The 26,035-nt window shown below is 39.8% G+C and overlaps 1 protein-coding gene across 3 annotated transcripts in view; it reads left to right on the top strand.

The window, feature by feature from the left end:
* ldlrap1b (low density lipoprotein receptor adaptor protein 1b) overlaps positions 1 to 26,035 on the top strand; it is a 69,238-nt gene that overhangs the window by 27,700 nt on the left and 15,503 nt on the right. For all 3 annotated transcript variants that reach the window (XR_009806182.1, XM_061895643.1, XM_061895642.1), the window contains exons 2-8: positions 4,041 to 4,183; positions 5,513 to 5,625; positions 14,289 to 14,403; positions 14,915 to 14,987; positions 19,780 to 19,875; positions 24,544 to 24,677; positions 24,912 to 24,946. Coding sequence is in view for 2 of the 3 variants with exons in the window: in XM_061895643.1 (XP_061751627.1) it covers positions 4,041 to 4,183; positions 5,513 to 5,625; positions 14,289 to 14,403; positions 14,915 to 14,987; positions 19,780 to 19,875; positions 24,544 to 24,677; positions 24,912 to 24,946 (709 nt within the window). In the remaining variant the exon portion in view is untranslated. The remainder of the gene's footprint in view (positions 1 to 4,040; positions 4,184 to 5,512; positions 5,626 to 14,288; positions 14,404 to 14,914; positions 14,988 to 19,779; positions 19,876 to 24,543; positions 24,678 to 24,911; positions 24,947 to 26,035) is intronic.

The raw sequence follows: 26,035 nt of genomic DNA on the forward strand, positions 1-26,035 counted from the left end.
TCCTTATTTTATTCTGCTTCATGCAACTAGGACTCAACTGTCAATTATCTGCTGTCTCCTTGTGGCATATAGAAACTCCCGGTACGCGACTTGTTTGTTCATTCATTTATGTTCTATAACAGATACCGTGCTTTGTCCAAGGAAAGTTGGAAAATATTTGTGCTGACTTTGCACTACCCTGGACTCTTACCTGTCAAAAAGTGCACCTCTCGATGATCAACTATCAACTAGGTTCAGTTTTAGTTTGCCATGAATAAAATTTGCGATTTAGTAAATTATATTTTTATTTTACGTAATTCCGGTCTTTATTCAATTTTAAGGAAAAACTTTTAAAAGGACAATTTATTAAATTAGCTGATTTGAAAAGTGATTGTCCCTTTCTCTTAAGCAAATATGGCCCGTACTCTTTACATTGTATTACTGACAAAGAGTGGGTTGCTAATTGCTGTATTGTAATTGTTTAGCCAAAGCCAGTAGAACGTGAATACCAAAATAAAGGTGTAAATTAACCTAGTACTTTTGTCAAATGTAAGGATTTTGCCCCATTAGCACTGACAGTAACACGTCAACTTACAAGCTTTTATTGTTTGTGATGGAACTCTTAACTCAATACACAAAGCAACATATTTGATTTAAATTATTTAAAATCAAACCAAATTAATTAGTACTTGGCCCCTCAAAACCGCAGAATTTTAACATGTAAAGAAACAAACTTTTAAGTAAAATATATTGTATAAAAACAATACTGTAGAATTTACTGCTAACAACTACAGTAGTTTTATGAAGTAATGTAATGTACATGCACCTTAAAGACAGTGATGAGGCGGAGACTTGTCCAGGGTGTACACCGCCGTCCCACCGAATGCAGCTGAGATAGGCTCCAGCACCCCCCGCGACCACAAAAGGGACAAGTGGTAGAAAATGGATGGATTTATCTTGGAGAGTGGACTTCTACGGGATCTCCTATCAGCTACATCTCTGTCAGCAAACAATCAACAGCTTTTTTCATATTTGATTGGATAACTGTCTATCGTTTAGATAATATTTTAACATTCTTGCTTGGCGTTGTACTCAATATACCTGAGCTTGAATTACTTCGCCAAGTTGGAGAAAAGCTCGGCAATGCTTTTGATGATTTCTTTCTTCAATTCATTGAATATCATCCACTTTCTCCTCGCAGTGTCTGTCACTCGCTTTGTTCCTTCCATTGCTTGGTAAATAATGTTAATGTACAAAACCCAAAACCAGTGAAGTTCGCACATTGTATACATCATAAATAAAAATAGAATACTGTAGCGGTTGCTTTAAGGACATAATTCACCACACCTGTTTACTTGACTTTGTCATTATTTACTGTCATTGTTCGATTGTGCACATAACAATGTTGTTCTTGTTTAGCATTCATATATGCAGTTATGAGTGAGTAATTCGGAACGGCCACTTTAAGTGACCATCAGGAGATTCTCCATAAGGTGGGGGTTTGTTGTGACAGCCATTTTGAGTCGTTTGATGTTAGTAGTCATTCATTCTTGTTTTTGATGAATAAATGACGCACACGTTTTTGTGTGTCAAACGATATTTCAAGTTGTCTTGCTTTCACGCTACAGGCGCAACAATACAATGCTTTGCAAATCCTTTTCAACTTATATTTATTGCAAAGACAAGATACTTAACATTCGAACTGGAAAACTTTAATTTTTTTGGAAATATTAGCTCATTTGCAATTTGATGCCTGCAACATGTTTCAAAAAAGCTGGCACAAATGGCAAAAAAGCCTGAGAAAGTTGAAGAATGCCCATCAAACACTTATTTGGAATGTCCCACAAGTGAACAGGCTAATTGGGAACAGGTGGATGCCATGATTGGGTATAAAAGTAGATTCCATGAAATGCTCAGTCATTCACAAACAAGAATGGGGCAAAGGTCATCACTTTAACCAATACGTGAGCAAATTGTTTAAGAACATTTTAAGAACAACATTTCTCAACGAGCTATTGCAAGGAATTTAGGGATTTCACCATCTACGGTCTGTAATCTCAACAGGTTTAGAGAATCTAGAGAAATCACTGCACGTAAGCGATGATATTACGGATATTCGATCCCTCAGGCGATACTGCATCAAAAAGCGACATCAGTGTGTAAAGAATATCACCACATGGGTTTAGGAACACTTCAGAAAACTACTGTCACTAACTGCAGTATGTTAAAACATCTGTAAGTGCAAATTAAAACTCTGCTATGCAAAGCGAAAGCCATTGATCAACAACACCCAGTAACGCTGCAGTCTTCGCTGGGCCTGAGCTCATCTAAGAAGGACTGATTCAAAGTGGAAAAGTGTTCTGTTGTCTAAAGAGTCCACATTTCAAATTGTTTTTGGAAACTGTGGGCGTCGTATCATCCGGAACAAAGAGGAAAAGATCCATCTGGATTTTTATAGGCGTGAAGTTCAAAAGCCAGTTTCTGTAATGGTATGGGGGTGTATATATTGCCCAGGGTAACTTACGCATCTGTGAAGGCACCATTAATGCTGAAAGATACATACAGGTTTTGGAGCAACATATGTTTCCGTCCAAGCAACATTATCATGGCCGCCCTTGCTTGTTTCAGCAAGTAAAAGAGTGCGGGTACTAGACTGACCTGCCTGTAGTCCAGACCTGTCTCTCATTGAAAATGTGTGGCGCAATATGAAGCCTAAGATACGACAACGGCGACCCCGGTCTTTTGAACAGCTTAAGCTGTAAATCAAGCAAGAATGGGAAAGAATTCCACCTGAAAAGCTACAAAAATTGGTCTCCTCTGTTCCCAAACGTTTACTGAGTGTTGCTAAAACGAAAGGCAATGTAACACAGTGATAAAAATGCCCCTGTGCCAACCTTTTAGCAATGTGTTGCTGCCATTAAATTCTAAATGAATGATTATTTGCAAAAAAAAATTCAGTTTCTCAGAACATTAAATATATTATCTTTGCAGTCTATTCAATTGTATATAAGTTGAAAAAGATTTGCAAATCATTGTGTTCTGTTTTTATTTACGAATTACACAACGTGCCAACATCACTGGTTTTGGGTTTGTACATATCGAGCTATAAGCTAATGCTAACGAGTAGAACCATATGTTTTGGGCAGATTTTACAGGGTTCACTGTAACATTTACTTAGCTAACTAATGGCTGGGATGCTTGTTATTAAAATGTTTGCTTGCAAGTAGTTGAAGCATAACAATTAGCAGAGAGAGACAGCTCTTATCTCAAAACACTCTTATGTTGGGATACTCTTAAGTCGAGGTACCACTGTATATGTTGACATGGTTTGCTAAAAAGCTGTTACGACAGATATTTAAACCACTGCACCGTAATGTTTAACACAGCCCTTTTAGGAAACCAATTTATAAAATACCGGTACCATAAACTTTAAATAATACTCATTAAAATGTTTTGGATCCAGCATAGCTATTCATCATTCACTCAGTCTGCCTGCTCCATTCAGGTTTGGCAGCCTACATACGATGTTCATAAGTTTTAGAAATCACATACAGTGCTAAACATCCCCGTGGCTACTATGTCTCAACTTGGCATGACATTTTTTCAGACATCACACAATATGGTTAATGTTGTCCAATGTCTATTTGGATAAACTATCCTTTGTGTCACAAACATGGGAAGTTGGTATTATGTGGCAGTACATCGAAAAATACAAAACAACATTTACCTTGAACCTTCGCATACCTTTTGCAGAGTTAGTGTTTGTTTGGTAGTGTGGTCCAGAAGTCACTGAATGTTGACTATATAGCTGAGTATCCCAAAACCTGGTGACTGCTTTTATTTTGCAAACCTGTGGTTTGGCTGCTCATTTGTTAAAGTTGACCATAAACACGCATGTGAGGACAAGTTTAATGACAGTGACTCATGTTGACTTAGCAGTCCCATCAGGCGATCAAGAGAATGCTGCGCGGTGAACAGACCCAAGTGTCAAGACACAGCATCTTTTAAGTAGACACAGTGTCTATGAACGTGTTCCTCATTAACGTGTCTTTCATTTGCAGAGCTTCCTGAAAATTGGACGGACACGAGGGAGACCCTCTTGGAGGGCATGGTGTTCCAGCTCAAGTACCTGGGGGTCACAATGGTTGAGCAACCCAAAGGAGAAGAGCTGTCTGCAGCTGCTGTCAAGAGAATAGTGGCCACAGTGAGTTATCACACATACACTTAATTCACAAAATACAAATACACAAGCATAAGCATGTGGATGAAATAGAAGTTTGAACTGCATCCAAAACTGTTGGAAAATGTTGCTACCATAGAACTCATTTAATCTATCTCACCAACCCAACGATGTCTAACTCGTTCGGACATTATGACTGTTCAGTGTGCAGAGTCTTTTAAATTGGAGTTTACAAAACATCATCAGTGCCTTATGTCAAGAAGCACTCTACGCTTAAATTTAGCCAATGCATCTGCTGATTCCAGCTAGCATGCAAACCCGAACCCTAAATCACAGCTCAGAACCATGCACAATATTATAATCCTGCGAAAACAGAAGAACCAAAATAAAAATATACACAATTGGAACAGATCCGTGTCACCAAACTGCTATAGGTTAAAAGTCCTTTAGTGCCCATTCTTTTTGTCTTGAGTAAAAGTCACAAGTAAAAAATGTTCACTAGTCTAGATTTTGACTGTCGGTGGTTCCACAGTATAAAGTTTTACCTGAACAAACCTGTACAATATGTTTCCATTTTTTCTTAAATTAATTGTCATTCAGTCGTTTTCTCCTGCTCCTGACTGGTTCTTTGCCCATTGCTCCCCGAGGGCCAGGCTGACATTTAAATGAGAATGCAATTAGTTTGGACACTTGCTCAGTAGATGGCTCAGACAGATTTATCATGCTAGAAAAGGCTTAATGTTATTGGATCTGGCAGCTCAGGGGATGATTTAGTTAGCACTGAAACAATGGTGGGTCTCAGGACACGTAGATACTATATAGAGAGGGAGGAGGAAGAACGACTGATTGCTCTTAATCCACCGGCTGTCCGCAGTGAATGCAGCCCAATCCAGGTTAACTAAATCTGTTGTTATCAACTCAAACAGGGAAGCGCAAATATAATAACCATATTTTGACACTCAAAAATAGCTAATTAAGGTCACAGATTCTAAAGCTTTTTGTAACTTTCTTGTATTTGTCTACCATACTATACAATATTGCATAGATTCCTAAACTTCTTTCACCAAGTACCACCTCAGAAAACATTTGGCTCTTCAAGTACCACTATAATGACTAACATTAAAATACATTAGCTTACTAGGCCTAAATATTCATTAAAACAAGGCAGATATATTTGAATATTTTGGGTCACTAAAACATTTCACATAGTTTGAACAGTAAAAGTGTGTTTGAATATTTAATTAAGTGAATCTTTGGAGTATCACTAAATGGAGCCGGCTACCACTAATGGTACACTTATCACAGTTTAAGAATCACTGCAATATAATTTATATGTGTCTGTCCTTCATTCAGGCCAAAGCCAGTGGGAAAAAACTCCAGAAAGTCACACTAACTGTCTCCCCTCGCGGAATTATCCTTTACGACAGTGCCTCCAACCAGCTGATAGAAAACATTTCCATTTACAGGTCAGTCCTTCACTTCTTGACATGTTCTGAAATGATGATTCAGCTGGGCGGTCCTGGTTATTAAGCACTTTCAAGTCTTGACCTTATTCCTCTAGATTAAAAGTTTTTTTTTTTCCACGTGTCCACCCATGCGTCACTGGATTATTGTGAAGTGTAAAGAGGTGTGGCACTCCACACCTGTGTGGTGTGTGTCAGTCATCTCTTGTTCTCTCTGTGTTGGGAACAGCTGTATGTCTAAGCTTTTACGCAGGTGTGACAGACAATCCTTTTTCACCAAGGTGATACACACGCACAAACACATTCCTACCTTTCTAACTAAAAAACTCTTGCCTGTCTCAGCCTGCATGACCTCCATTGGCCTTCAGGTGATGAGTTGAACTTTTCTCCAATTAAAATTGAACAAGTTCAAACAACCATCTTTTTGCAGACATCTACAACATTATGGTATAGTATTTGTTGTGGGTGTGCTTAACAAATTACATTGAAGAGCATCACATAATGGAGGCGGCAATTCAGCATGGTCAAAAGGAAGTTGGAATAAGCAGGGTTAATTTAACCTTACTCTTTCTTTTTTTCCACTTCTATTGAGGTGGCGCCTTGTCCAGGGTGTATTCTGATCTACGACCCAGTACAGCTGGGATAGGCTCCAACCCTCCGGTACCGTGAAGGGGACGGGTGGGAGAAAATTGATGGATTACTGACATTTCACTCACATCACATCATTTTGACACCGGATTTTGTTTGCTTACATTTTTTCATTTAAACCTTGTTCACTTCTTGTGTTTAAATGTCACCATTTTCTCACTAAAGTAAAACAAGGATAGTTTATGTGTAGCAATGAGGAATTACTGATGCAGTGATAAAAGGACAAAAAATTAAATACTAGTAAAATGGAATTTTCTTCTGCTTACTTAAAGGGATCCTATTATTCAAAAACAACTTTTCTATTATGTAGGTACCTGTTTTTGTTAGGACTGTCAAGTGAATTTTTTAATAATCTGATTAATCACACTCAAGCTGTGGTTAATCATGATTAATCACAGATTATTTGCTTGCATGAATACACTTTGCTTTACAAAATACCCGAATATTTGGTTACGAATGCAATTTGGTAGTCAGAATGTTATACACAAATACTTGGTAAATGTTTTACTGAACTGCAAGTCATTGATTTGCTCAAAACTTGGTGAGTATAGTAGGAAATAAGTGCACACTTTGAAAGTACAGTATCTGCAATAATATAACAAACAAGGTACAGATGTATATCAAAGGGGAACTGCACTTTTTTAAATGTTGCCTATTCACTACTATTCTGAAAGACATGATGACGGATGTATTTTTTTAATGCATTCTAACTCGTAAATAAAAGTTTGCTTACAATGGAGCCATCGGTAAGTCCTCTATTCTGCCCATAAATCCCCCCAAAAAACATCCAACAACACTCCATTTATATTTTGTGATTTGAAAATTAACCAAGTACTATTGATATTGTTATTTTAAGCGCTGACGCAAATATATTATAGCGGCGCCGTCATCATAACCTTGTGTGCCAATGTTGACTTAATCAAATGATCAGCTGCTTTCTCGTTAATTTTATTGTAGATCATAAATCATGCCTCACCTGGATAGTAGAAAAGTGTGGACGTATTCTGACAAATTGGTACATTTTGATAGCCAATATAGACCCGGAGTATGGCAAGAACAACACGAAAAGATGGTTACTTCCACCCCCTTTTCTTGGTGAGCAGTATGAGTCATTCTTTATCTAAATGGGAATATATGAACATCCCAGCAGTCGGCATTCTAATAACAGCAGACCTTGTATAGTAAGTGATATTTTACTATGCATGTTGCTGCTCTTAAAGTCTGCAGTGAGCAGTAATCAAGTGATATATGCTTAAAATGAGCAAAATGCGTACATATTACATCCATCCATCCATTTTCTACCGCTTATTCCCTTTTGGGGTCGCGGGGGGAGCTGGCGCCTATCTCAGCTACAATTGGGCGGAAGGCGGGGTACATGCTATTAGGAATGTGCATGTCGTATTACATATATACTAACATAATTTACAGTATATGAAACCTTAATGGAGGTGTTTTATGTTTTTCTAAGGGCATTATAGGCAGAATACAATGGCTTCTTTAGGCTTCATTGTAAACTGACTTTTCACCGCATTTATATACTATTTAGAATGCAATAAAAAAAATGGTCCAAAAATAAATTTTTATCATGATTGTAAACGATAATTGAAATTCAATTTAATAGATAATGTAATAAAGACACCCAGAAACAACGTTTTATGGTGCACCATTTACATCTGCATTTACTCTTCTTAAGTTTAACCAGTTTGAACAAATGTAAGCCATTTTTAATTGCGTTTGCGCTGTTGGGCCGGATGTGACATATGCTGTTATCTGTAGTTCCGTTGGAGTTTGTTTTGAAGGGAGCAAAGCACATCACTCTGTGATCACTGCCTGTGCAATGCACAATGCCCTCCGACAGTCAAAACAAACACTCAGGTTAGGTCAGCGTCACCAACACTGCTACTGGAAACATTGTAACCCAGTACAACCTGCCGGGTAGTCGGCGTTTAAACCAGCTCCCCCCACCAGCATGTCACCCTGCAGGATGCAAAACAAATCCTGTCAAAGGGTGGATGAGCTCTTCTTGAGCCAACAACCAACATGCACACTTGGCGGTGGACGTCCAATAGCCTGCATAGGCAAGACCAGAGGAGAAGGAAAATCAGAGAAGAAACCCGAATGCAGGCATTGCGAACCACATTTCGACTCAGCAAATGATGCACTGAAAAACCAAAAACCACATCAGGGTTTCAGTCCCTGCTCCTTAAGGTATTCTCTCCTTTCTCGTGTCCATTAATGGTATTAATGACCGGCATACCCTCAAGCTATCCGAACGGGTGTCTCGCGATAGAGAGCGGAAAACACCAACCCCTCTACTCAAATGCAAAAAATGTACTTTGGTTAGCTCATTCAACGCTCGCACCCTGCCCAAGGACTGCAGACCGACTGAAATTGTCAGCTGTGCTAGACAGCATAACATTGATATTCTGAGTATCCAAGAGCATCGATTATACCATCCAGACATCGAAATTGACCGCAAATTTAGTGACGGTTACCATTTCATCACCTCATCAGCATGGCCAAACTCTCAAGGCTCCACGACAGGTGGTGTTGGCATTTTACTATTGGCTCGTACTGCTGTGCAATTAAAATCTATAGTCAAGATGTCCCCGTGGGCCCTTGTTGCCCATTTTCATGAAAAACCCACAAATCGCTATCATAGCATGTTATAGCCCGAATAATGTCGCTGATGAATTGCCTGTAGACCAATTCCATGAAGACTTAACAGATACCACAGAGGACATTCCCCACCACTACCTTCTGGTTGTTGCAAGAAACTTAATCGCGCAAATAGGCCTTGAAGATGCCCCATTGACCTTCAACACCAAAGGGACAGATTGCAACGGTGAAAAGCTGGTCGATTACGCCAAGGAGTTTCAGCTCACAGTTACGGACACCAGATTTATGAAGTCAGCTCACAAACTGTGGACATTCCAACTTCTTAATGGAAAGCGCTCCCAAATTGACAATGTCCGTAAAAAGTGGAAAAATAGCATCATGAACTGCCAGGCCTACTCGTCCTTCTCAAGTGTCAGGTCTGACCACCGGGCGGGCGGGTGTGCGCATATGTATGTATATGTACTATCGAGCTAACTGAGCTTCATGAACGCCTAGCAGCACAGATGAACCAGCTGCTGAGGGATGGGACCCGCCCAGAATGGCTAACCGAGGACAGGACAGTCCTAATCATGAAGGACCCCCAGAACGGTCCCATCCCATCCGACTACCGGCCAATTACCTGTCTCTGCACAACATGGAAGGCCCTGTCAGGAATCATTTTGGCAAAAATTAGTAATCATGTGGTTCAATACATGAGTGAGGCACGGAAAGGAATTGACTGTAATACCAGAGGAGCCAAGCACCAGCCACTGGTTGATAAGACTGTAAGAAGAGACAGACCAACCAGTGTACTGCCTGGATTGACTACAAGAAAGCCGACGACTCTATGCTGCACACATCAATCAATCAATCAATCAATGTTTACTTATATAGCCCTAAATCACTAGTGTCTCAAAGGGCTGCACAAACCACCACGACATCCTCGGTAGGCCCACATAAGGGCAAGGAAAACTCACACCCCGTGGGACATCGGTGACAATGATGACCCAGTGGGACGTCGGTGACAATGATGTTCTGGAATGTCTGGAACTGTATAAGATCAACAAGAACCTAAGGGTCTTCATCCAGAACTCGATAGAAATGTGGAAGACAACCCTAGAAGCCAATTCAAAGCCGATTGCCCAAGTCAACATCAAGTGTGGCATAAACCAAGGAGATGCACCATCACCACTGCTGTTCTGCATAGGCCTGAACCCCCTCAGTCAGATTATTACGAAGAGCAGCTATGGGTACCAATTCCGTAGTGTGGCAACAATCAGCAACCTGGTCTACATGGATGACATCAAGCTGTATGCCAGGACCGTGCGAGAAATAGACTCACTGATCCACACCACCAGGATCTACAGTGATGACATAGGGATGTCATTCGGATTGGATAAATGTGGCCGGATGGTCTCAAAGAGAGGCAAGATGATCAGGACTGAGGGGATTGAACTACCAGAGGGAAACAAAGGTGATATCCAAGACAGCTACAAGTACATTGACATCCCACAGGCTAATGGAAACCATGAAGAAGCCACAAGTAAGTCAACCACAGCCAAATACCTCCAGAGAGTAAGGCAGGTCCTGAAAAGTCCGCTAAATGGTAAGAACAAGGTTCGCGCCATCAACATGTACGCACTACCAGTCATCAGATACCCCGTTGGTGTCATAAGCTGGCCAAAGGAGGAGATAGAAGCCACAGATATCAAGACTAGAAAGCTCCTCACCTGGCACGGAGGGTTCCACCCCAAGTGCAGCACCCTGAGGTACACTAAGCAAAAACAGGAAGGCCGATGTCTAGTGAGCGTCAAGGCCATAGTCCAGGGTGAAACATGGAAAATTCGAGAATACACATCGAAAAAATGGCCCCGAAGGATCAATTGCTAAATTAATGTCTCAAGCAGCAGAACCCTGATGAGAATGCAGAGGAGGAGGAGCAGACAACCTGGACGAACACACCCCTACATGGCATGTACCACCGTCAGATAGAGGAAGTAGCTGATATCAAGAAATCCTGCTATTGGCTGAAAAATGCGGGACTGGCACACAGCACAGAGGCACTAATCATGGCAGCACAAGAACAGGCCATAAGCACAAGAGCCATAGAGGCCAGGATCTACCAGAGTAGCTCAGACCCAAGATGCAGACTGTCCAAAGAAGCCCCCGAGACAATCCAGCACATAGTAACAGGCAAAAGATGCAAGCTGGATCAGCGTACATGGAGAGGCAAAACCAAGTGGCTAGGATAGTATACAAGAACATCTGCAACCAGTACGGAATAGAAGTACCCAAATCCGAATGGGCCATACCACAGAAGGTAGCTGAGAACAACGGGGCCAAGTTTCTGTGGGACTTCAGCTTCCAGACTGACAAACAGCTTATGGCCAACCAACCAGACATAGTGGTAGTGGACAGAGAGCAGAGAAGATTGGTGGTGATAGATATGGCAATCCCAGCTGATGCCAACATAAGAAAGAAGGAACACAAGAAACTTGAGAAATACCAATGTTTGAAAGGGCAGCTGGAACGGATGTGGAAGGTCAAGGTTCGCATGGTCCCCTTGGTAGTGGGGGCGCTCGGAGCAGTAACTTTCAAATTGGGATAGTGGCTCCAACAGATTCCAGGAACAACATCTGAAGCCTCAGTCCAGAAGAGCACAGTTCTAGGAGCAGCCAAGATACGGTGCAGAACCCTCAAACTCCCAGGCCTCTGGTAGAGGACCTGAGCTTGAGGATGACAAAGATACCACGCCACTGGGGTGAGAGGGAGATTTTTATTTATTTTTTCAATTTTTTTTTTATAGAACATACACAGGCACATACACACATATATAAGCAAACGCATCCATAGACAGGCCTGTGGAGTATCGATCCAGCCCTGGAACCCACTGTCCACAGAGAAACAGCCGATCTCTTCACCCTGCCCCATGTCATTCAGGTTTTATTTACACAATACTTGAATGACATTACAAAAACATTAGTTGTACCTATTGTTTTATGTAACTCATGTAACTGAGGGTGTAATCTGGAATCAGGAGAAACCCTGTTGCATTTCAGATTTATTTTGTCTCAGAGTAATGAGTAACTGTATCTCTACTCATGACAGAGTTAATACCTCAGTTTAACACCATTATCTGTACTAAATCTGCTCTCTGCAGTTTTGGGCTTTTTCCAAGTAACCTTTCATTCTCAGAGGTGCAAGACAGAATGATACATATAACTTCAGTCAGTCTTTGGCTGAAATCCAAACAGCCATTAACCACTGAATCTTTTGAGTTAGTCAGGGCTGCACTATTTTAGCCAAAAATTAAATACAATTTTTTTTTCTTTCTGAAAATGTGATTTTCTTTTTTTTTTTTTCTGGTAAAAACTGCAAACGACCACAGATGGTTGGGGGTGCTGCCGCCATCTTATTTGTGATAAAATAGTCAAATAAAAACTTTAAAGACACATTGAAAATATATACAGAGACAAATCTTTGTGTTTTAATTCATTCATTATTTATATAAAAAAATAAACTTATATTATGCTGTTTTGCTCTTATTTTTAATTTGTTTATATTTTGTTTATTTTTTTTTCTAAAAAAAGCTGTGTTCCACAAATGGCCACTGGGCCACACTTTGAACACCACTGGCTTACATATTTCATAAGTGTTGCCAAATGTCAGAAACATTTCTCTAGGTTGTGTCTTCAGCACTTACGGCAGTGATCAAGGTTGGGTTGGGTCTGGAGGTTTTTTGTGGGTTAAGCAGGGCTATTCAACTAAGTTGTTCTCGGGGCCACATTTCCTCAAAGCTAAGGAGTGGGGAGCAGGATCTCACTCCTAACTATCATGCCTTTTTTCAGAGCATTTATTGTATCTTCTGTTGTGGACATTTTGTTTTTGGTCTACACAAGTTGTACATTTCTTGAAGTAATTGTCATGCTAAATGCAAGTGTCTACTGCAGTGGATATTGGCCTTTAGGAGGTTAATGTCAAAGCAAGGACCTGATACCTTATATGCAACAAGAGAACTCTAATGTTTAAAAAAAAATAAAATGCTGCAAAAATGTTAATCCCTCCCAAGTTTTGAACTGAATTCAGGGGTCGGACTAATATAATTTCCGGGCCGGATTTAGCACCTGCGCTGCCAGAGCTTAAGCTGCAGTTATTCAAGCAAGCAGCAAACATAACATTCTGCATTTGTGGTTCCATGCTCATTCTCTTGGCTTGTGGAGGTGGATCTCCGCTGATGCGGGCAATACAGCGCCTGTCATGACTGCTTGAATTTGATCAATAAAATTAATTGCACGATGCACACATTTTTAAAGCATATCAGATATTGCTAAATATAGCGCCACAGTTGCTAAATTGACACCACAGAACCTTTCTGCTGCATCTATATCTTTAGAAAAGCAGGTGTGTATGAGAAGTGTTGTAAAGTGAATTAACGATGCATCCGCCACAACACCATTATTTCTTTATGAGCCAAATCTACATTTGTGACTTGGCCAAAAATACATGAAGAAATGGTAAACGCTGATGTGTGTGCGTGGGAAGCGCCATATGTTTATGCAGACTGTAGACAGTTCTCGCAGGGAGGAGCCTATGTTAACTTGAAGGCACAAGACATGTTAAAGAAAAAAAAACAATTTTAGATTTTTTTTTAACACAGTCATAACTAAATAATTAGATTGCAATTTAAAATAGATTAATCGTGCAACTTGCATCAAGTGACTGAATTTGATTGAACTCTGTTTCTTTTACAAGTTAAAATCATAGGATGTTGATTAATATTATCATCCTTTTCTGAGTCTTTCTTTGTCTTTTCTTTTTGCAATACTTTTTCAAGTGGAAGGCGGCTCTTTGTGGCTTTTTCATATATTCTGCAGTTTAGACTCTACGAGGTTGTCTGCCGCAGTGTCCTCAACTCAACATGGTGTGGAAGCATAAAGCGGTTTTAATCTACTTTGCCATCTCAGTTCTCTTCCCTAGATATATACCCCAAGAAAATGGATGATCAATAAAAGAAATGGATCGGACTAGACACCTCACTTCCAAATGCTCTCTATTACAAATATTTGCTACTGCAATCCTATAACTACTGCAAAATCTTCTCCTTTGGTCTTATTGATTTACTATTTTTCCACCTTCGTACCCACCCTGAATAAATGTGTTTGTGATCAATGTACACAGACGAGGAGAACATGTTTGGGTCTTGTCATCAAATGATCAGTGTATCTACTATTTTTTTAGACAACAACTAGTTACCGGTAACTTTTACAACATGGGTGCAAGATAGTCTATTGGGTTTTTTGTTAAATTCCACTGAATATTACTAAATTAGGAAATTTGTTTTAGGTGGCTGCTGGATACACCTAAGGGTGTAGCTAGTGCATCATGGCTTTCCATAATGCTTAAATTGTTGTGTTTTGCAGAATTTCTTATTGTACAGCAGACAAGATGCATGACAAAGTGTTTGCCTACATCGTCCAGAGCCAGCACAACGAGACTCTTGAGTGTCATGCCTTCCTTTGCACAAAGAGAAAAGTGGTAAGCAATTCAGACATTGTGTATTCCTTCCATGCAAAGTGATCACATCAGTTGCTTTTTAGACACTGCTATGTCCAAAAACCCCCAACGTGCAGTCGGTATATTCTTCACAAGAACTGCATTGTTTCTTTGAAACATGCAAATATTAAGTCAGGACAAAGATGAGGTGGGGAATCATGAAGAAGGAAGGAGAGGTTGTCATCATTCCTTTCTTCCCTTGAGGTTTCCCCAACTAGTGAACCACACCCTCCTCTTCCTTCCCTTCACTAATTTAGCTCTTGCAGATATGCCACGTAGACTTCCAGCTACACAAACAACAGGTCATGGTGACGCTTCTTTCTTTTGAAGCGTCTCTATTTTGCTTTTAATGGGCACTTCCTGTTTTACTTATGTCACTGACCTCTACTTTAATATCATTTTTATACTCTGTATGGAGAGCCTGTGAGTTATTATTTTATAGTCATCATTTGTCTTTCTGTAACTATTTCCCCCTCTCTGCTTACTCCCACAGGCGCAGGCAGTAACCCTAACAGTGGCGCAGGCTTTTAGAGTGGCGTTTGAATTCTGGCAGGCTGCCAAAGAAGGTACCCATGGTTGCCCCCGACCACCACAGCAGTGTGACGTATGAGTGGTCTATTCTTCCCCCCAAGTATAGTTATTTTTTCCACTTAACATATGCATTTTTTTTACCCTTGTACCCGCAAACTGCAAGTTTTATAATGGCTACCTACACTCATCAATCACGGTTGAATAACATTTTTCAAAAGCACAACATCTTAGTGTGATGCATGGCTACACCCCTACAAAGTACAACCACTCAAAGTACGCCATCAATGTGTGTATGAATGGGTGAATGTGGAAATAGTCAGCTGGAGTACCTTGAAAGTAGAAATGTACTATCTATATTATATATATATATATATATATGTATATATATATATATATATATATGTATATATATATATATATAACTAGTATAATCCATTTACAATTATGCACATGTTGTAATGAGTTCATCTTCAACTCTCAATATTTTTTATTTGACTGAACCAGCCGTTAAATATGTGTCTAGTGGACTGATCATCACTCCCAAACATTAAACAATACCTTTTTACTGTGGTCCAATTTGCCGTGGTTGAAGACTATTCCAAGCATCGACAGGGTAAAGGTGGGCAGAAGCTAAGGTTATAGCGTCAGGCAGAGGGGGTCAGACTATTGTAAATCTGATGTGCTTTCTTCCTGCTGAGAATACAGCTTGGCTAGTAATGTGTCCTCATTGTTTATTTATATTTTTTGTTTTTGTTTGCCAAATCATCCAACCTTTTTAAACAAGAGCCCAAGCGCATGTGCAGGCACTGCTTTGGATACAGCAGACAATCAAATTGCTGCGTAAGGAGTGTGTCACACACAGCTTGCTCGTTTTTTTCACACAGCTCAGCAGAACATTCATGTAATTTACCGCATATGTGACTTTTAGATGATTGGTGGCGAGGAAGGTGTATTTGTTCCACCACTCCTTGCCATCGTCGTCTTTTGTGTGTTGCCAACCATTTAAATTAAGCCATCAATTGTTCTGTTTGATCATCGTGAGTCTATAAGGAGCTATGTCACGAGAAGAAAGATGGGGATAAAACAGAGGAAGGAGAGTAGAGAAGGTGGGATCTGTTGGTATAGGACCCTATTCTCCTCTGTAGTAGTAGTCCTATTATGCAAAATCTATTGAGTGCAGCTTGGATAGTCTCCAGCACCCCCGCGACCCCGAGAGGGACAACTGGTAGAAAATGAATGGATGGATGGATGGATACTATATACTTACCTGTTGGTAGCTGTTTTTATTTATTTTAGATCCCTGAAATAAGTAAAATCAAACCATGGAGGCATGGCAAAGATATTTATAAAATAATCTAGCCTTCTTCCAAACTGGGCTCCAAATGAGCCGTTTGGAATCCAAGACTTTAGTGATGTATTTTACCTGAGTTACGCCAGCAGCCGCTATCTCCTTGCCTTGCAGAGATTTACCCAAAGAGATTTTTGTGAGTCCACCATTTTTATTCAGTTGTAGTCCAAAGTTGAAGTGAAAAGATCCCTTTTTTTCCTTTATCCACTTGTGAGGCAGACTGGCTCGTGCATGCACATGCATGTTAAAATACTCTGCTGTTGCTATTTTTAATAAAAAGTAGCGTACCGTTCTATCTTATTTCTGTCAATAGTCTTTATATGGAAGTGCGAAAAACTCCAAAAAGGCTGATGGGGTGGAAACGCAGTCAAAGGAGGCTTGAACTGTACGTAAGATCGTCCAGAAAACAGTGCATTCCAAAAACGGTCAGAAAGCAGCTTGAATATGTTCTAAAAAAAGATATCTTTGCAAAATTTGGACCAAAGCACTTTTACATTATGTGGACCTAACGGAAGCTTTTTTAAATGTAGAAACACAATCATAACAAGGGTACTTTTAAGTGAAAATAGGGATTCTGCGCAAATTCTAGCTGTGCGGCATTCTCCCCTCAACTTAAGTCTGTCAATACGCACTTTGAGTGGAGAAAGCCTTAAATGCAGGCGTTCTCTGTTAAATCTGACCTGCATATTCTCCCATTGACTTTAGTACTTGTATTCTTACATGCCTCTGAGGCTGGAATAAGTCCAGTGCTTCTGAAAGGTGAAACATAGCATTTGACTTTGAGATGCAGTGTACACCATAAAATAAACTTCCAAAAAACAATTGATTCTATTTTGATCGCTTGCATTAGACACCTGAAAACATCCATTGAGATGATGATAAATTTACAATAATATAATTCTGAATTAACTATCAACATTCAACCGCGCATATAACGACCTTGTTTGAACATCCTAGTAGTAACGGACAATCCAAGTCAGACCTCCTCTGAACTTCATCATTGAACTGTGATTATTTAAAAGAAAATACCGATATAATGATGCATCTATCCTTTGATACGGTTTATTTTTTTGTCAGTTACTGTCAAACTGTCACACTCTACCGCGCACAAACTCCTGTCTATTAAGTCTCTCTGACGCGTCACCATCACTATCATTTGTACTTAACAGTACTCCTAACATCACAAATAAAATCAGGGGGTCTTAATGATAGGTGAAACAAAGTTTAATATGCAGATTTTTATTCACATTTAACGAAGAAAAAGCAGCTGTTGTAGCGTGCAAACACACACTAACACAATGGCGACACACAAAGAAAAAAGGCGTCACTGCAAAGTCGGGCTTTCATTCACAACTTAAGCACTTTTGCCAGGCGGGCGTTTGCTTAGATAGGATGGGAGAATACTAATAAGAGGAACATGCGTAACGTAGAGCCTGTAAAAAAACGCTTAAGTGCAGACGGGAGAATAGGGTCCATAGTGGCTTTAGGAAAATGCGTGTCAAAGTCTGTTATCCACTGATCTTCACTGATCTCATCCAGAGCTTATTATTCAGCCCTTCAGATTGCCACATTTCAACTTGTCATGTATGACTGTCACTATGTCACTTGTCACTATGATGCCTGAAAGTTTGTCATGTGGATACATTACCATCTTGGAGATTGGTGTAATTTTCCTAAAATGAGAAGACTGCAAATGTTTTTGTAAGTCTTGTTGTAAGCATCCCCAACTTTACGAAATATTTATTCCAGTCTGACTTTGTGGACACAGCTTTTTCCCCCCAAATATTTTGTCTGCTCTATGACCACTGTTCCAGCAATTTTATCACGGAAAGCCTCATTCACATGTATTTTTTCCTACTACCTTCGGCTGCTTCTGTTGACAGAGAATGGATACTTACTGGTAGATGGTTAAAGGACTATATTTAAAAATCTATATATTTAGTTATACTTTAGTTCATTTCATTAAGTTTCAAGACCCCTACGGGTCTGAGCAGGAAAAGGGTGTCTTTTTAAAAAACAAGCTAGGCAAATACCTCCACATCCCACAGTGGCTCTCCACAGTCAAACCAATGCTCCTGACCCACATTCCTGTGGATATTACAAATCCCATCATCTTCAAAACATATGTGCGTTGATAGAATATAAACTACTGCTGACTTTGAACATAAACTTCAGCTAGAGCTGTTTGTTACACACAAATCAGAACCAGGACCTCAGGGGACAGGTTTGTTTGGCCACTGTCACTAAGATGCCTGGGCTTGTGAGACAGTGGTAGAAAGCAGCCATGGGTGTTTTATAGTACTAGCTGAGAAAACACTACCACTATTGCTACTCTTTTAGTTAAGCATTTGTCTTTAATTTCCTTTAGCATTAAGATCCCACTTTTAAAATTGCTCTAATATGTCAGCACACTGGCTGCTGCGTAACATACTGTTATGTGTGAATTTGGCATACATATACAATGATGTTTTACAGTACAGTTCTTACAACAATAAAGAGACTCCATTTTATACAATACAATACCATTGAATCAGTTGTGAATTGTTCTGGAGAAAGCCAAGACAATTAAGATGATTGCTTATTGAATTTAAATGTTACTTACTATTGCATTAAGATATTTGTTGTTATTTTGCAGTTCAGTGCCTCTAAAATCAAGCTTACAGGCAACCTCAATATTTACCCTAACTTAATCTGCCAATTATTCCAATTTATTTGTGTAACCTTATAACTGTATAATGTGTGTGGCTGGATTTATATTTGATACTAGAGATGTTCCGATCAGGGGTTTTATGCTGCCGATTCCGATACCAATCGGTCATGGGTTAGCAATTAACCGTAATAAATTATGGTGATTGCTATTAACAGTGTAACAATAGCAACACAATAGCAACACAATATTTAAACTAGTTCCTAATTGTATTTCATCACATCACAATAAAGTCAGTTGTACACAACTACAATCCACTACTCATGTCAAGTATTCCTGTGTCCAAAAAATTATTTCCTCAATTTGTAAACATGAAAATAGAAATCAAGACTTCTTAAAGCACTTATTTCTTGTATTGTTTCAAGGTAGCTTTGCGATTAACCAGGTATGCTCCTGGTTTGCTCTTACTGTGTTAAACATGTTTTGCGTCACTCTCAAGTGATAACGCTAATGATAATAATTTGCTGAGAAATTTATTTGATTTGTCACAATGGTGGTGATTATATGAACTAAGATGGTAACCGCCTTTGTCAGCCAAGCGATGAGGTGGCGACCTGTCCAGAGTGTACCCCGCCTCCCGCCCAAGTTCAGCTGGGATAGGCTCCAGCACCCCTGCAACTCTGGTATAAAATGGATGGATGGATTGATGGGTAGTTGAAATAAAGTCAAATTACAGCGTTCCTGTGTCTCTGCCTGCCAGTGTTTTCTATAACTGTACTATGACTGTCTCTTTGTCCTCACCCTTTGGACCCATGTGTCACCGCCCACGCAGGGAAGGAGAAGAGAGTGAAGTCTGGTTCAGATGGTGAAGGCGCCAACAGCTCCCAGTCGGACAGCTCTGCAAGCCTTGGCAGCCTGAAGGGAGGAGGTCAGTCATGTCACCTAACATCATGCTGCCTTTCGGAAAGAGTATTCAGCCCCTTGTCAAAGGTTGGCTTACATTGAGGCTGGACGTCAGCCGACAGCCTGTGTCTTCTTTTGCCTTACAATGTGCGTGATGATATTGGCTGTTAGGAATGTATTCTTTCATTTGGAAAGATACGAGATCACAGTTGTATCTTTCGGCTTTGTTTACGAAGCACAGCATTATCCTATGCTTTTTGTGGCTACCATGTTTCCTGGACCCACTAGATTTTTGATGAAAAAATATTTTTCAAATATTAGCTACACCAGACTATTAAGTCGCAGATATATACGTTGTGAAATGAGTTAGTGAATACTGAAATTATTTTTATTCCCTTTAAATGTTTCACTCTGTTTCGTTGCAGCCATTTGCTAAAATCAAAAAAGGTCATTTTATTTCTTATTGATGTACGGTCAGCAACCCACGTTGACAGAACAAACAGAAATTTAGAATTTTTTGCAGACATATATAAAATAAAAAACTCAAATCACACATACATTAGTATATAAGTAATCAGACCCCTTTTGCTCAATTCTTTGTTGATGCACCTTTGGCAGCAGGTACACCTTCAAGTCTTTTTGAATACGATGCCACACGCTTGGCGCACCTATCTTTGGGCAGTTTGGCCCATTCCTCTTTGCAGCAGTTCTCAAGTTCCATCAGATTGGATGGGAAGCATTGATTTTCATCCATGATGTCTGTATATTGCTGCATCTATCTTTCCATCTGTCCTGACTAGTCTTCCAATTCCTGGCGCTGAAAACCATCATCCCCACAACATGATGTTGCCACCACCATGCTTCACTGTAGTGTCTATGAAGGTTCTCATTCATCCAGGTCATTATCATCTCAGGACATTCAATCTATCGCAACTGGACTGCTTGTCTTGTCTTGGAAGATGTTTCGCTGCTCATCCGAGGAGGCTTCATCAGTTCGTGCAAATAGACTTAAATTGGTGAGCTCTAATCCAGCTGCTGGTGCCAAAACCACAAATATTGCTTTGCTGTAGGGATGGTATTGGCCTGGTTTCCTCCAAAAATGATGTCTGCCATTTATGCCAAAGAGTTCAAGGTTTGTCTCATCAGACCAGATAATTATGTTTCACATGGTCACAGAGTCTTTCAGGAGCATTTTGGCAGAGATTTTACGAAAACATGGCATCCATCTGGCCACTCTACCATACAGGGCTGATTGGTGGTTTGCTGCAGAGATGGTTGTCTTTCTGGAAGGTTCTCTTCCCTCCACAGAGGAATGCTGTAACTTTGACAGTGGTTATTGGGTCCACCTCCCTGACTAGACTAAGATGAATGCAGCAATTTACAGCGACATCCTAGATGAAAACCAATGTTTCCCATCCAATCTAATGGAACTTGAGAGCTGCTGCATAGAAAAATGGGCGAAACTGCCCAAAGATAGGTGTGCCAAGCTTGTGGTATCGTATTCAAAAAGACTTGAGGCTTTCTTTGCTGCATAAAGTACATCACCAAAGTATTGAGCAAAGCGTCTGAATACTCATGTATGTGTGATTTTTTTCATTTTTAATAAATTAACAAAACTTTCTACATTTCTCTTTTTTTCTGTCAAGATTGGGTTCTGAGTGTACACTAAAGAGAAATATAATGAACATTTTTTATTTTAGCAAAGAAACAGTGAATAATTTAAAGGGGTCTGAATAGTTTCCGGACCTACTGTATTTACACAAATATTTTGTAAATGTTTATTTACATATCTTAAAGTGTTTCCAAACGGTGTCTGTAGCAAGGCAGTGGAACTGCTAATCAAACAAAACCAAAGTCATTGTCATGAACCCACTAGCTGCGGAAGCTCGCTCTCCAATCAGCCAAACAGGCTCAATTAGTCTACTGTAACGTTTTGAGGAATTTAGGAGACTGAAACAATACAAAAAGAATGCAATTGTGGGTTAGTAATATTAACAAAGACATTTTTAAACATGTTTGCATATTAGCTAATGCTCACAACTCTAGCTTAATTACATCAAGGCGGCGTGCCTCAGTTGGTAGAGCGGCCGTGCCAGCAACCTGAGGGTTCCAGGTTCGATTCCCGCTTCTGCAATCTTAGTCACAGCTGTTGGGTTTTTGGGTGAAACACTTTATCCACCTGCTCCCAGTGCCACCCACACTGGTTTTAAATTTAGATTAAATATGTAGATAATGGGTTTCACTTTGTAAAGCGCTTTGAGAAAAGCAGTATATAAATATAATTAACTGCACTACATTAGGACGTACAAATATACATGAAAACACTCCTACAGACATCATACATGGAACAGTTTAGTAAGCAAGAATTGTTTAAGTTATACTATAAAACTTATACGTTGCTTGGAGTAATAAATGAAGAATCCATACGAGTAGAAACACTATGGGTGACCAGAAGATCGAACAGCACTTCCAACTTCCGGTTCAAAGCTTAGTCTAAACCAGGGGTGTCAAACTCATTTTAGGTCAGGGGCTGCATGGAGGAAAATCTAATCCCATGTGGGCCTGACGGGTAAAATCATGGCATGATAACTTAAAAGTACAACTAAGACAACTTCAGATTGTTTTTTGTCTTACTCTGGCCTAAAATAGAACAAGCACATTCTGAAAATGTATAATTACACTTTTTGTGACAGCGCATCTAGGATTGAAGAAAAAAACAAAATAGAGCATAAATAAAAACTCTTCTATGTATCAAGTACCGTATTTGTCATTTCCACATATTAATCCTGCAAAACATACAAACTGAGGTAGGCACTATTCAAGAGGGTTGAGTTACTCCCTGCCTTTTAGGCCTCATTGTGTATTGACAGAAAAAGTCAATCATTTTCACAGAACTATATCAATGTGCAGTGTTTCATGCAGCATTTTAAGTGGGTTACCAATTGTTTATTTTACTCTTGTTTGTTTTACGTTGGGCCGAGGGGGAGGAGTCACAGCCCCGCTTTACTGTGCACCTCTTGCTTGGTATACGTGCTCGCCCTGGTATAAACTATTTGCTTGCCTAACATAATTGCTATTGTGACATCCAGTGGACACATTGAGAACAGCAGTTTTTTTATTTTAAAAATGCAGCTCAAATTTGCACTAGGCAAACTCATCTTGCGGGCAGGACTGAACCTGTTCTGCCACATGACAACCCTGGTTGAAACAGAAGGGCAATGAAGCACTGCAGCACCTGCAGCGAGCTAACTCGTCCAAAAGATGGCGCCATAGCACAAACAATAACAACCATTAAGTGTATTTGCTTGTTTTTTAAAACTATTTGCTTTATGCTCGTCAGCGAAGAAAAATCCATTAATTAGCTGCACCGTTTTATAAGCCGCAGGGTTTAAAGTTTGAGAAATGTATGCTAGATTCCACAATTTGTGCCTTCTAAACAGGAAGTTGTTGACATTCTTAAGGCATCATTAGCTGTGGGTATTGTCAAAGCAGAGATTCTGCTTCCAGCTGCACAATGGCCGCACAGCCATCCCCCTGAGTGTGTTTGTGCATACCCTTTTGCTGTCACACTCTGTACATCAAAGGCTCAATGCTAAAGTTTTTCCTGATTCATTTGATAATGGAGGGTGTCGAAACATCTGACAGCATTATTTTTATCACCCTCCTTCCAGCCAAATGGCCCACAGCTAGAAAGAGATCTCACTAAATCTGTCCTGACACTATATTTGAGGCTGTGTCACTGAATAAAAAAAAAAAGCAAGACTATTGGAATTTCTGGGTAAACGAGGCATTTGTTTAATGTGCCATCGGGCCATCAGTGGAGAAAACTGTTCTTGATCTGTAAATACAATTGGCATTATTACATGGTATATGCCTCTGTGCGCCTCAAATGGCATAGCTGACAGAACACAACGCTGCATTGGCTCCATCACAAAGTTATATTTATGCCCCCTTTACTTGGCCAGATCACACGACATACCACTGAGCCAGAAGGATTAGTGAGGCTGCTAGTTGTGACTCAGCTATATCCATGAGACATGACACTCTACTCTCTTCCGGCACTTTAACAGAAGATGGTTGTTTTTATCTGTGACCCGCCTCCACTATAACAATGATAATATGTGTAGTCATCAAAAATGCCTTCAAAAGTGTTATTTCTGTGACTGCTTTAAAGCTGCACTGACAGAAAGGAAACAGTTTGATGTGAATTGAATTAACAGGCACATTCAGGTCTTTTTTTATATTAAATGGTCAGGTTCGCTAAGGTTATTAAATTATGACATTGAGAATTAAGCTTTGCAGTACTCTACTATGTTAGCATTAGAGGGCGCACTGAGTTTTTACTGCTCTTGATGGATTAGCTGAAAGAGCGCTCAGAAATTAGGGTTGATATATTATTGACATTCATTAATCACAAGGAAAGGCCATTACTAGCCCGTCTCATTATCGGTCATTGGTGTCAACTTGGTGTAGTGAGTTTATTCCAACCTCGCAATTCACATATGGCTGCCTCGATGAGATACATTTGGATGCTTAATAAGTACAAGTGAACTTTACCATTCAATGTGGAATCAGTGAGAGGTTGACGCTGCTGTTGTTGTTGCATGAAGCCAGCAAGATGTAATTAAACATGTATGTATTTAAAAGACAAACTGCTAAATGTGTAAAATTGCTCATTTTGTGTTGTTTGCAGAGGTAGCCACAACAAATCTCCTGGATTTGACGGAAGGGACGGATGTAGCTTTGGTCCACTCAGGAACAATAGAAATGGAATCAAATCCCCTTGTGGTGCATAAATGTGCAATGGAGAACAACAATACAGTATGGGTAAGAACAGAGTGGGGCTGGTCAGTAAGTTTCACCTGCAAAGGCTTGATAAGATGTCAGGATTAAAGGCAATAATAGACAATTGACAGTTGTTCACTGGACTATTAATAGCACATAACTTGAATGTACTTTGTCTTAGGAGACTGAGTGGTAATGTAATGGAGCACAATAGTTAAATGTGTAGACGTTGTTGCTAATGCTCACATATAAAATATTCTTTTTTGTGTTTCTTAGGAACTTGAGGACGGTCTGGATGAGGCTTTCTCAAGGTAAGCAGAAATTCTGTATGAGTTTTTTTTGTATATTATCGTTAGCGGTTGCGTTGATGTTCCCTATCTGACTCCCACCGACAGGCTCAGCTTGTAGGCCCCCGACACAGCTGACACCTCCCCTAAATCATGCTGCTTTTGTAGCTCCGCTTCCCATCCTCTCAGGCCCACATGCTGATCTCATATTCTGCCTCTCAGACAACCTTTGATTGTACATGGTTCTTGGCACATTGCTAAAGAATTTATAAACCCACAAGAAAGTAACATCGAATAGAGACCCTTTATTGTCATTGTCATTATAGTTAAAAAAAAAAAGTGCCATTCATTAGTGTAGTAAACAATAACTAAAATATGAATTGTCATAAAAACAGTCATACACACTTTAACATTCAAACATAATTCACATTACCATATTGCATAGATTGTTATTACAAGAGTTATGTTGCTATCAGCTACACAACAGCCAAGCACACAAGCTAGATGTAATAAGTGACCTTAATTGAATTAATCACTTGAATCAATCAATCAAAGTTTAAGGCCATAATCGCAGGTGCCTTGAAGAGCTGTACAAACCACAATGACATCACTGGTCTGATACCATGTCTGGATAAAAAGTCAAAATCCAAAATGGGGAAAAACAGAATCCTTGGGTGTGGGGACTCCTATTCCTGGGTGACCACTTGCAATGGATGCTAAGTGGGTACAGGTATTGCAAAAGATTCATGATAATATGGGAGTCCAGTCCATTGGGGGCAAGCAGAAGGTCATAAGACGTCTCTATACAGGTCATAGGGTAGTGGTCCACACTGGGTCATGACTGAGACCAGCTGGAATGTCCTCACAACTGGTATCTGTCCAGGCATTATCCGTGGCCACCTGGTAACCTCCCGCTGCAGGAGAGGGGAGCAAAAAAGAGAAGCAACAGGTCTAAAACTGTCTATTTAAAAGCTAGATTTTATAGATGAGTTATAAGGTGGAATGCTTATACCAAGGTGGCATCTCTATATCTATATATATATATATATGTGTATGCGTGTATATGTATGCACGTGTATATATGATGTGCATATATGTGTGCATAAATGTATA

Source organism: Nerophis ophidion, linkage group LG03 (genome assembly GCF_033978795.1).
Source record: "Nerophis ophidion isolate RoL-2023_Sa linkage group LG03, RoL_Noph_v1.0, whole genome shotgun sequence".
NCBI lineage: Eukaryota > Metazoa > Chordata > Actinopteri > Syngnathiformes > Syngnathidae > Nerophis > Nerophis ophidion.